General features: G+C 47.5%; 1 protein-coding gene across 2 annotated transcripts; it reads right to left on the bottom strand.

Annotated features, from left to right (window-relative positions):
• Positions 1-430: 430 nt before the first annotated feature.
• MFAP1 (microfibril associated protein 1) lies at positions 431-7,258 on the bottom strand. Of its 2 annotated transcripts, none has more exons than XM_083412613.1 (9): positions 4,162-7,258; positions 3,758-3,977; positions 3,291-3,420; positions 2,546-2,733; positions 2,187-2,295; positions 1,938-2,098; positions 1,496-1,655; positions 1,118-1,207; positions 431-952 (listed from the first exon to the last, which is right to left on the bottom strand). In XM_083412613.1, the coding sequence occupies exons 1-9, from the start codon at positions 4,241-4,243 to the stop codon at positions 770-772; spliced, it is 1,323 nt and encodes a 440-aa protein (XP_083268739.1). In that variant the 5' UTR covers positions 4,244-7,258; the 3' UTR covers positions 431-769. The 2 variants fall into 2 exon arrangements, with proteins under 2 accessions (XP_083268739.1, XP_083268738.1); XM_083412612.1 differs by having other exon boundaries at positions 2,187-2,291; positions 2,542-2,733; positions 4,162-4,355.
• Positions 7,259-12,588: the final 5,330 nt, after the last annotated feature.

Here is a 12,588-nt window from a genome sequence, read left to right as displayed (position 1 = left end):
AATTTTCCTAAGTTACTATCGGCAATCCTTTAGATGGAACTCAGAAAAATGAACGGGTTTGTGGGAACAGGAGGCCAGTTTTGAAATCTTTCAGGAAACTATACCTAGATGATTTTAAAACTTGCATCTTGCACACTGGGGTGCTGGGCCATATCCAGTTGTTGCCAATTTAAACAGCACCAAAGGGAAGCTGTACCTACAAAGAACTTGAAGCTTCTGTTTGTGCTTTCATAGCTTTTACATCCCGCATCCGATGTCCTATGAGTGTGGAGCCTAATTCTGCCCACAAGCCATAGAGGTTCCAAAATGTGTTTCTCACACAGCACTGCCAAGCCCCCTCTCTACTAGAAGTGGGTCTGACTATTTTATTAGAGCATCACATCTGCCACAACAGGGTCCCTACTTGTTAGAATATTACCACAACAGCAACTTGGTAGGAAATACATTTAATACAGGTGTCACCTTGCTTTTCTCTCCCCCGCCCTACAGTGCCTCTAAAGAGAATGAGAAATATTTACAATAGGCAAATGCCTCCCGAAACTAAAAACAGGGCTGTAGAGGGAGCTGGCATACCTCAAGGGCAATGATGAGCCTGCTGAGCTGGTGCTAATTCCTTAAAAACGTGTTATGGTTATGAGTCAAATCCTCCATCCAAAGATGACAGAAAAAGTGGGTCCAGGCCTTTGATAATCTATAGTCCCATGCCACAGAAACAGGGCAAAACTGATCCAGCAAGATCCTAACAGTGCCCCAAATTATTCTTGATGACTCAGGTAGCCTTCCGCTTCTTGGCAGAGGGTCTCTCAAAGACATCCCTCACACCAGCTGCCTTCTGCTTGAAGAATTTGGTGTTTTGTGCACTCTCCTGCCCCCATGCAGAGTCAAAAGAGGTGGTATCTTGGTCTACCAAGTGGGTGTACTTTGTTCGTCCAGAGCGCCCAAAATTCTTCACCTGCAGAGGAAAGAGTTTAAGAAATGGAGAAGCTTCAAAGAGAATTCACTTTACTTCAACCCTTCTGGAATTCTGGTTGGAGGGGGCACATGCATACAACACCAGCAAGCCAAAGCTAGTTGGGGCTCCGAGCCCAAACGACAGAACCCCCTCCTTCTCATGTACCTGCATGACTTTGGGTAAGATGGTCTTGTTGAAGTGGTCCTCCAGAGTTGGAGCACTGAAGTCCCTCTTATATACATCCTCATCTTCATCCTAGAGAACAAAGAGCACAGCAGGTAAGTAGAGACATATTTGCTCACAGCAGCCTCTCCACCCTTATTCTACCAAGCATCCCTAGGCTGGCCTTGGGAGAAAAGGTCTGCATGGTATATCCTAAACAGAAAAGAACACCACTGTTCAGGGACTCCTTGACAGAAGTGATGGAATTCAGCCCCCCTCTCCCCATGGCGGCTATATCCTGGATAGCAGCCTCCTTTCCTTTCCAGTGCACATTGAGTTCTTGCTGTGTATTCAATGACAGGGCTTTGACTGGGAACTCACCATGAAGAAGGCCCCCCGATGGTAGTACTTCTGCAGGAACTTGTATTTGCCCTTCACCGCCTTGTTGGTAATGACCTTGCCGTTGGCTCGGAGCTCAGCCCGTCGTTCCTCCTCAGTCAGATTCCGCACTCGTTCAATTTCTGCCTTCTCTTTCTCTAACCTGTGTGAAGCAGAACATATCCTTCACTCCAGACACTTGATTCTGCACAGGAGATCTCTGTAAACATCCCTCTCCAGAAGTGTGGATGGATCTAAATCCATTCCACTTCAATTACGGATGTCCACTCCCCAACTTTCTGCTCACTGCAGAAGACTCTGTCAGCTGGGGAATGGATATCAGCAAGAGCAGACCCACACCCGAGGAACCTCTTCTTCCTGGCTGGAGCAACCCAGAAGACCTCTCCCTCCTCAAATGGACTGTGCCACATCCCATTTCACTTACGCCTCACGCTCCTCTCGGTCCCGCTTGATGCGCTTCAACTCCCGCACTTTCCAGGCCTCATACTCTTCCTCATCATTCTCATCATCAGTGTCCAGAGCATCGAGGGCTGCCAAGGAGCGCCTGTTCTCCTCCAACTCTTTCTTGGTTTCTTCTTCAACAATCTACAGTAAGTTAACAGAGAGTGAGTGTTTTGGGGTACTCAGGCTCCTCTAACCCTGAAACCCATGTGCCTGCCTTTCCTAACAATACCTTCAGGGTGTACTTGCGCCTCTCCTCAGCCATTCGCTTGGCCTCCTGCTCCAGTTCCTTCTGTTTCAGTGCTTCGGCCTCACGCTCCTGGACTGTGACTCTGTCCTTCCTGTAGAAGACATTGGAGATCAACTCAAACCACCCCCCAAGCCAAACCGGCTGCTCACTAGAACCAATCGTCTCCCTTGTCATAACCTTCTCCTAAGAAGCACCCCACAGACTTGCATTTATGTGTTGTCAACAGAAGGAAACTCTGAAAGTAGCCCAAGCCGGGAAGCTCTAATAGGAAGGCTCTTAACTACCAACTGTGCTTTAGAAACCAGCCTCCCCCCTCCCTGCTCAGGACTGATGGCACTTGCTTGCGGATGAAGACAGGTTTCAGGCGTGGCTCAGTCTCATCCTCACTATCTGTGTACTCCTCATACTCGGACTCTGATTCGGACTCCTCTCCAGAACGGCCCTCATCTTCCACCTCCATGACTTCCAGCTCCTCATTCTTACGTTCCTGTGCACGCTGCCGCATCATGCAACGGCGACGTTCAATTTCCTATCAAGAAAGAAGGGCTCAGTGGTACAGCATCTGCATAAATGCAGTCCCAGGTTCAATCCCCAACATCTCCAAGTAAGGCTGGGAGAGGCCCCTATCTAAGCCCCTCGAGAACTGCTGCCAGTCACTGTAGATCTACTGAGCTAGATAGACCAATGTATAAAGCAGTTTTCATATGTTCATATCTGGAAAAGGGCCATAGCTCAATGGTCCCCATCAGCATCTCCCAAGTAGAACTGGGGAAAGTGCCCATATCCTTGAAGAGCAAGGAGTCTCTTGTAAACGTCATCATCATCATTTCACTTCTATACTGCTTTATCATTTTTTAAGAAAAAAAATCTTAAAAGCGGTTTACATCCTACATTAGAACATCCAGAATAAATGTCATATATAAAATATACAAACGAAACAGGAATGCTTTAACAGGAAATTAATATATCATCTTATAGATTTCAAAATAAAAACATTATAAAGGAGGCCAACTACACACATTTCCACCCAAGATTCAGAACCCAACACCAAGACTGGAAAATGTAGCTCCTCAGGCCTGCTCATACCTCATCGTCAATCTCCTCCTCTTCCTCCTCACTGGTGTCCTCTCTCTCCACATGCCAGGCCTCTCCTTCCACTTCTGAGTCACTCTCCCCTATCACTTCTGGTTCCACAATCTTACGATGCCTTGCCAGCCTAGAACACAGACACCCACCTTTTTGTAATATTTTTTACTGGTTTTTATAATTGCAATACTCACAAAATAAGATCAAAGAAAATAAAACAAGCAAATCAAGGAAAGCAATATGGAATGTGACACAAGAATACTGTTTGGGCAGGTGCTTCAAATAGAGTCAAATAAAGCTCTACTTGCACTAACCCACTTTTAACGTGACAAAACGGCATGCAGCTCACAAAACACCCCTCCTATGTCAGGTGATCACAGCCTTTCCCCCATAGATTGTCCTCTACCACTTAATGCCAAGTGCAACCTCCCAAGCAACTCTGCCCTCCACCCTCTCCTGCCCCTCACCTCTCCTCCACATCCTCTGAGATGCGGTTCTGCAGGCGGCGCAAACGGGGGTCGCTGGCCAGCTCTTCCTCTTGCTCCTCCGGTTCCAGCTCCTGCTCCTTGGCCTTCTTGATGAACTGGAACTCCTCGTCCTCCTCGTCCGAGGACTCCATGGGGGCATAATCTGGCCGCTTCCCCGAGACGTAGCGTTTTACTTTCACCTTTTCCATCGAGATCTCTCCTGGAAGTGGAGCGAGAGGTCAGGAGGGGAGAAACTGAGCCTGCCCCAGGGCGCCCCCCCCCCCGCAGCCCCTGCCCCAGGAGGGAGAAGAGCTCAGGTTCAGCTGCTTCTCCCCCCCCCCCCATATCGTCCAGGATACGTATGATTCCCCCTATGCCCCGCTCCCCGCCCCAGGACGCCTCACCCTTCTCGTTGCGGACGGGGACGGCCCCCGCCGTCGACTGGATCGGGGGCTGCTTCATGAGGGCGCTGCTGGAGCCCGACATGGCGGCGGTGTCTCCTCCTCAGGGTCTGGCGAAAGGAGCCCTCACTGAACCAGCCACACAAATACAGACGCCAAGCTCTTGCCGGAAGCTCTGTCCAGAACAAACCGGAATCGGAAGCCAGGTTGGACGCCACTACGCATGTCAGCACACAAGTTTAGACGTCACTTCCGCTGTCGCCTGACCCCTGACTAGGAGCTTCCGCCGTAGCGTGGTCGACGCTCCTTAAGCGCCGCCCCTGGCTCTACGTACGCGCGGATGGGCGGTGCCGTGTGGCCGTAATCGCTCCGCCTCCACACCGGGGGGGAAAATGGTCTTGCTGAGCAGCGCCTTCCTCTCCCCCCTCCCCCGCTTCCCCTCGTCCAGTGACCCATTTTTCAGCTTCCTGCCCCCGCTTCGTTTTCCTGAAAGGGGCCCTTTCGCCCTCCAGGCCAGTATTCATCTTGGCCTGCACTGCAGGGGTGTCGTGAGCCACTCTCAACCAGTCCAGCCTTCGTGAGGGCGCGGGGCGGGGCAGAACTATGAGCACTTTTTGCTTCTGTATTTGCAAGGCTATTAAGTAATAGTATGAAATTAAATTGTGAAACCGCTTTGATACTTCTTTAAATAAAGCCACTAATAAGTGCTATTAATAATAAACGTTTTTAACCCACCCCAAAGGTACCCTTCTTTTTAAAAGTAATAATAATAATGAAATAAAATCTGTGTTAGAAAAATCAGAAGGGTGTAATAAGCAAAATCTGCCCTTATTCCCTTATGGGGGACACAAGAGCTCTTATAGAGTCCTTTGTAGGTTTTCCATCGGTAGGAGAAAATAACAAGAGGCCAACCAGAGAATATAGAGAAGCAAATCAGCTATTAAGCCTGATCTTTATTGAACTGTTGCAACAGGGTGCTCCCCTCACACAGGAAAGGAGGAGGACCCAGAACCAAGGTGTGCCTGCCCTTATATAGACATTTTAAATTCCCTGCCCTGGAGCTCAAGACCTCCCCTCCATACATCATACATACATCACTGAAGGGGTGTAACCCCCACAGACACCTACATCACAGAAAAGGTGGTCTACAACAGAAATTTGAACGTTGTTTTTCCTGACTGCCAGGTTATCTGACAATGCCTTATCTGATTGACTTTCCTGGTAGTCTGGCCATTCCTTTGAGATGGTGATTTCCCAATTCCTGAGACAATGGGAAGGTTCTCTCACCCCCTCCCTCCTTGCAGAGAAAACATTTGGTCAGTTTGGGAGTTAAAATGGTTTCAGGGCAGACTTCCTGCGCTGCTCCAGACATGTGGTCCACATATCTATGTACGTGCTTGGTTGGTACATTTATGAACATTTATTATATATATAAAATACCTTAATTTATTTATTACGGGGGGGGGTGTCTTGTTGGCCATGTGTTCCCACCCACTCCTCGATCTAGAGAACACCAGAACTAGAAGCTCCTGCAGCAGGTGGTTGCCCACCCAATACTTACATGGAGGGAGAGGAGCTCACCCACCCAGTGATCCCTTCCAGAGCCAGTGGTTTTTTTGTCTCTGCTCTCTTAAGAAGTTATTCCTAGTGTTAAACTGAAACCTCCCCTTTAGCCCCATTAGATGCATTTCTGCCCTCTTCTGTGTAGCAGCCCTTCAGGTCCCTGAGGAGTGCAGTCATGTTCCCCACCCATTTTGTTTTCCAGCCTAAACATGCTCAATCTCTTCAACATTCCCTCATAAGGCTTCTTCCCTATACATCTCAGAGCATGTTTCTTGCTCTCTTCTGAACCTGCTTCAGTCTGTCTGCATATCCGCCGTAGCCCCAGGTGTGGTCTGAGGGCAGAGCAAAGTGGAACTATTGTTACTTGTGACTAAGGTTTGGGCTGCAATGTCATCAGTGTGCATATAACTTGCTCTGCTTCCGTTTTCCACTTCCTGGTTCCAGAGAGGCCATCTGGAAGAGGCAGTTGTGGTATGGGCCAGGGCAAACAAGCTGAAACTTAATCCAGGTGTGGTGATGGTAGTGTGGATAGGGGAAACCTATTGGTCTGCTGAGGAGGAGTCAGCAGGGACGAACTGGTCAGGGTCCTCTTGAGGGATAAGGTTTGGAGCAACAGCTGCCTGTTCCCAGTCCTGAGGCACCTCACCTGTTCTGCAGGGTTTCTTAGACATGATACACAGAACTTCTCAGCAACCTGCTTTAGTACCAAAGGATGGGATTCATTTAATGTAACCCTGCACACCTGAATCCCCTAGGGCTTTCCTGATCAGCTTCTTATTAATCTCAAACTACACAGAGACTGAGTCCATTGGCGACAAGCCATAATGGCTCTGGACTACCTTTAATATTGGTGACAACATGCCTCTGGATACCACCTGCTTGGACACACAAGTTGGGTTAGTGCTGTTGTATTCATTTCCCGCTTGACTCCTGAGTTCTGACCCTTCCACTTCCCTCGAGACACATTTGTGGACCAGGGTGTCAGGTGGAGTCCCACCCTTGTGCAGTGTTGCCTCCTGAGGGACCATGGGGACATGCCAGACCTTCCCAGCCAGCATCTGCCATGCATAATGCATGCTTTCCCTTGGGGGTAATTGAATTTCCACAGGAACCGGTGTGTGCATATGCTCATGTTTCTCCATAGCTGTGCTGACAACATCCTTTTCAACTGATGAAAATTCCCCCAGGTGGATTAGAATCAGCAACATCCTGCTTTGTTTCTGCTTTGTGGACTAAACCACAGAGTTCCTTCACTTGGTACTGCTGTTCAGATAAGCCACAAGCCATAGCCAGTGTTGGAAACTCTCATTGTTCTAGGCGCATTTTGTGACAGGGAATTTCATTAGCGTGAGCAGTTTCTGAGCTCTGGGTGCAGTACTGTGTCTAAGATTTCAGATTAAAACTACAGAGTGGAAGGAAAGGAGGACCTTTTTCTGCATCCCCACTTCCAACTACTCTCTGAAGACTGAAGAAGAGATCCTCTTAAGAATATTAGGGGGGTGGGCAGGGGAAGGACTAGACCATGTCAAAAATGAACATAATATAATATTTTAACTGCAGTCCATTCATTTTCAGCTTTGCATTCTTATTATAAAAAAGCGCACCTAGACATTCTGTTGTTGCGCCCATAACCTACGTTGAAGGTGCCATTTAGCTCTTAGCTTTCAAATTTTAGTTACTAACACTGGCCGTAGCCACTGGGAGATACATCTGAACCTGAGCTTATGGTTTAATGCTAAACCAAACTATGGTTTCAATCAGGGTAACATGATAGCGGCAGCAGGATGAAGGGAGGAATAAGAAGCTGGGAGTTTTGCTTCATGCACTCACTTGCATGCTCTCTTGTTCATGCAAAGCTATGGTATGCCTTCATGTCACATAGAGACTAGGCCATCATCTCTGGTTGGTGCGCTGTGTCAGGGATGTTAGGGACGCCTGTTCTTTTAACACTGCTTTTGCATTTTCTGGAGTTGGGCTTTCTCTCCCAGCTGAGCACTTGCTAGAGCAGCTGTCTCCACCAGCATAATGGCTGTGTATCTTCAGGTTACTTGACATGTTACTTGACATGATGTGGAGATGCGAGATTAGGTTTTCCTAGTTGGGGGTCTTTTTGTGGCCTGGGAGCTTGCTCTATAGTCTCTCAGTCTCCCAGCACCTTTCCCCTCACTCCTTACATGCCTCACTCCCCTTCATTTCAGGCCCAAGTATTAGAAGGTCAGTTAGGGGAAATGGTACAGTTTATTAGGGTCCAGAGATCTGTGATGGAGGCAGGTTAGGCTACATTCCCATTGCTGCATGGAAAAGAAATGGAGGCTAAATTGTAGATTATGCTTGAGGATATTTATGGACGTTATCTGTGCCTCTATTGTCTAGATATCTTGTGAGATTTGCGGGAGCCAATCAGAAGCCGTGTTAGAGCAGGACAAACAACATTATGAACAGTGAGTTGTGGGTCTAGGCCCTTCCCTATCTCTGAGAGTGAGCTTGGGTAGTTAAATTAGGACATGCTGTTTGAGAGAGAACAACATTTATCTTTCCCTTTATAACAAACTCTCTGCTTTGCCTACACAGCCAGAGGCAGTAATGTTTCTGAATACCAGTTGCTAGAAACCACAGGTGGGGAGAGGGGTCTTGTGCTGTGGTCCTGCTTCTGGGCTTCCCACAGGCATATGCCTAGCCATTGTGAGAACAAAATGCTGGACCAGATGGGCCCCTTTTGGCCTGATCCAGACTTTGTTGTGCACAAGGAAGAAGGTACAAGTTTGTGGAAGGGGCAAAGCATAATAATCAAGGACATTCATCCCAGGGACAGAGCCAGCACTGCTAGGCGGATTGACAAGTCCAAAGTATGTGTTTGGGGAATGTCTAGTTCAAACCACACACTAGGCAGGAACAGTTAGGTCACCTGGCTGTTTTGTGTGCTTTGTCTTTTGAGAGTAAACTAGCAAGATAAATAAACTTTAGGGGGATGATACATGATTTTGCAATTGAAAAGTCCGGAAAAATAAAGGTGTAAAGTGTTTATGAAGTGTGTGCTGCTGCATTGGATCAGGAGAACAACAGGATAGTGTTTTTATTAGGACAATCAAAAGTTACGACATAAGTTTTGTTGGACTCTTCTTTAGACTGAATGTTTATTAAAAATCGTGGGTACTGCTGGTGGTTGGAGGCATGGCAGAAAAGCCCCAGTGTAATGTAAGAAAAGTAAAATAATTAAAAAATGGCTTTCTTTACTGACTCATGAGAATGTAGGGATTGGGTTGTGGTATGCCAGTGGGAGGTGGTGGCCTGCGCTACCATTTTGTACTGGGTCCCCCATAGATGGTGCTCTGCTGGCTCCCACCTCAGGGTTCCTAGTGTCTGGTTCCTGTTCTGTTCACCGTTGGATTCCAAATCTGACTCTTGATGTTTTGTACAATTTGGCTTCTGGCCATGGGGCAAAGATCTCTGTGGAAGTTGCTCCTCCCAGTGTTTGTTCCCCTCTGTCGTGCTCCCCATGGCAGGCACTCCTGTTTGCATAGAAGAGGCTGGCTGTATCTGACCAAAGAGGCCCCATCTAGTCTGGAAGCCAGTTTCCAGAGTGTCCAGCCAGGTGCCTCTGGGAAGCCTGCTAGCAGGACATCATCCCATCAACTGGTATCCAGAGGCACACCACCTCTGGTACTGTTGGTAAAAGAGCCACTGTGGTTAGTGGCCAATTGGTGGCCTTGTCTTCCATGAATATATCTAATCTCCTCTTAAAGCCATCCAGGTTGGGGACCATCACTACCTCTTGTGTGTGTGTTTAAGTATGTTTAACTGTATGAAGTGGTAACTGAATTTCTCAACATTCAGCTTTGTTGGATGGCCCAGAGAGTTCTAGTACTGTGTGAGGGAGAAAACTGTCTGTTTCTGTTTGACTCTCTAGAAGTGGCCACCTGGTGCCTTCCAGATATAGATATAGATGGTATAGATATAGATCTACAGTGGTACCTCGGGTTAAGTACTTAATTCATTCCGGAGGTCCGTAATTAACCTGAAACTGTTCTTAACCTGAAGCACCACTTTAGATAATGGGGCCTCCTGCTGCCGCTGCACTGCCGTAACACGATTTCTGTTCTTATCCTGAAGCAAAGTGCTTATCCTGAAGCACTATTTCTAGGTTAGCGGCGTGTGTAACCTGAAGCGTATGTAACCTGAAGCGTATGTAACCACAGTATAAAAATTATAGCTCCAGTCAGTATGAACAATGGTCCAAGGATGATGGGAGTGATAGGCCAAAAGACCTGGAGGATGCCAGGTTGAGAAAGGCAGCTCTGGAGCTGAGGTGGTTAGTATTTTGTTGCCTGAGGACTGCATTGACTTTTCACTGGGTTCTTCAAGTGCCAGTGATGAGTGTGGTCAAAGTGGTTGTAACTATCTCCGACACTTACACACATTGGCAGATCCATATGTCAAGCTCTTCTGCCAAGGTTTAAGCTTTAACACCTGAACAAAGCCACAATTCACAAAACTGGTGAAGATGGGAGTGGAGCCTCTCATCATCTAATACATCCTGGTAGGTTTCGCAGAAATGAATGAGCTTCCACTTCTGTGGAGATTTGTGAGTTCATGCATGAAGCAGTAGATAAGACTGAACAAAGGGAATCTGAGAAATTGCCTCTCAGAATTCATGTTGGCAGAGTTTGTTCCTCAACCCTGTAGCTTTGTGGTGAGAAGGGTTAGGGTTAGCTATGGCAGGGTTTGGAGCCTGGGATAATCTGCATCGTCTCATGCTCCTGTTCAGCTCAGCATCCCAGCAACCCTTATCACAAGCCTGACAAATCTGACTCAGCTTTACTGAAACTTCTCATCCATTAACTTTGTTATTTTATTCCATGTGCAGCTGTACTCATTCTATGTGTCTGTTACAGTTTTGTTTTTCATCTTTTAATTTTCATTTGTTCTCTGTTTTACATACATTATTAAATGAAGAAAAAATCCACCTTCTCAGCTATTTCTCCACAAGGAGGCATTATTTCCTCAAGTCAGTCTGAGCGCTCAGCCGGGAGTCTCCTGCTCCAGCAAAATCAGCTGGCAGCTACCAAAGTGCAGGGATGATGATGCCACAGAGGGAAGCTGAAACCGGAGCACCTGAGAGCACGCAGAGGTGTGCAGACATCTTGTTCAGGTTTGCCTGGGAATGTGCAGGATGTCGGCAGTGTGGCGTTGTGTGGGGTTTTCTTTCTCAGTATGCTGTTCTGTAGTCCTTTCCTTGTACCCATTCAATAATCGGTGGTAAGCAGAGGAATTTACTAGCTGCTCCTTTTAATCTGTTTTAGAGCAATTTGAATTTGTAAAGTACTTTGCTGCCAGTTGTCCAAAATTTAGTTTGCAAATTCAAAGATGGCTTCACCATTGCTCTCATTTTACAGATGAAGTTCCGAGCTGACGGCATCATAATCAAGGCCACCTAGTGAGGCTCAGTGTGGCATTTGTGGATAAGCTAAGCAGTTCTTTTCAGGGGATGCCTGCCTGTGTGATTGCTTTCTGTAGGAGGGCCCAAATACTGTGGCTGTTTATAGCCTTTGCTACCAATATGTGGAGAACATGCAAGAGCCAAGAGCTTTTCAGTGGTGGGGAAATGGATGCTGCTGCCTCTTTTTTTTGGGGGGGGGGAGAAGGGGTGCCTCTTTGCCAGCTTTAGGAAGGACCATTTCCAGGGGATGAGGTGGGGAGCAGGTGAGCCGTGCTTAGCAGGGCCTGCTTTCTGCACACTGAGAACTTGCTTCATTAGCAGGAAATCCTGGGACCTCTTGGGTTTCAGATGCATATCTCTGTTTTCCCCTGAAAACCACCTTGAATCAGCATTTGGGTTATGAAACAAAATTATCAGTAATTTCCAGTAACTAAGCTGACCCCAATTCTGGTTAATGTAAGAGGTTTCCTGCCTGCTTGGTATTTTAGTGACAGCAAAGCTACCTAATTGATTTCCTGTGCACTGTGAGGAGAAGCTCACGTAAGATGCCTCCTGGAGACTGAGGGTGTCTATCACCTCTGGGTGATGGAAGAAAGAGTCATGGTAGTTCCTTGGTTGTGGCTGCAGAGGTTCTAGCTTCTGAGCCCATCCCAGTTAAAGCTCAAAGTGATCTTAAGAGTGATTAGGAAAAAGATCTGACAGAATAAGGCTGCAATGCTGCAGTGTCTGCCTGTGATGTGTCCATGTTTTAAGATACCATGAAGGGCCGTAGCTTGGTGTACCCTCATATACTGTGTCAGGTTGGAGGGGGCAGTCAGCAACCTGGATCAGACACAAGAGGGCTTGCAGGCGCCACCCATCACCTGTGCCTGCAAATTGCTTTGAAAGAGGCTTTGCATGTCCTCACAATAAACTGAAGCCCCTTTGAAAGAACTATCTAAGTGATAAGGTGCATAGTCGAAGATTGCTGTTTGTATCTTGAGGCTTAAGTAGCCTCCGTGGCACAAAGGGCTGCCTATCAGCCAAGGCCAATACACTAATGGCAACCCGCCCTGGACAAGGTAGTCAGAGCTGTCCATGCCCTGGCTGTGGTTTGATTACTGCAATGTGCATGGGGCTGCCATTGAAGACAATCTGGAACGCCCCTGCTGCTTGGATTGCTGACAGGAAATGAGCGAAGAATGCAAACCTTTCCGATGTTGAAACAGATCCCAGTGAGTTTCTGAGCCAATTCAAAGGGCTCTTTAAACCCTGACATGTCTTATCTGAACCCAGTCATTTGTTGGACCACCTTTACCTATATCAATCCATCCGCCCACTGAGTTGGGCACCTGAGGCCTTTCCCTGGGTGCCTCCACCACCCAAAATGTGGCAGATGGCAACAGGGAAGAGCCTTTTCTGTGGTGGCTTCTCACTTTGGAAGAACCTTC

This window comes from Podarcis tiliguerta (assembly GCF_965153285.1).
Source record: "Podarcis tiliguerta genome assembly, chromosome: 14".
Taxonomy (NCBI): domain Eukaryota; kingdom Metazoa; phylum Chordata; class Lepidosauria; order Squamata; family Lacertidae; genus Podarcis; species Podarcis tiliguerta.
This window is presented reverse-complemented; position numbering and strand designations above follow the sequence as displayed.

Coding starts and splice junctions, on each gene's coding strand:
- MFAP1 (XM_083412613.1), bottom strand. CDS start 4,243: ATGTCGGGCTCCAGCAGCGCCCTCATGAAGCAGCCCCCGATCCAGTCG. Junction 2,296..2,545: donor AAACCTGTCTTCATCCGCAA/GCAAGTGCCATC, acceptor TGTCTTCTACAG/GAAGGACAGAGTCACAGTCC. Junction 1,208..1,495: donor ATCGGGGGGCCTTCTTCATG/GTGAGTTCCCAG, acceptor TTTGTTCTCTAG/GATGAAGATGAGGATGTATA.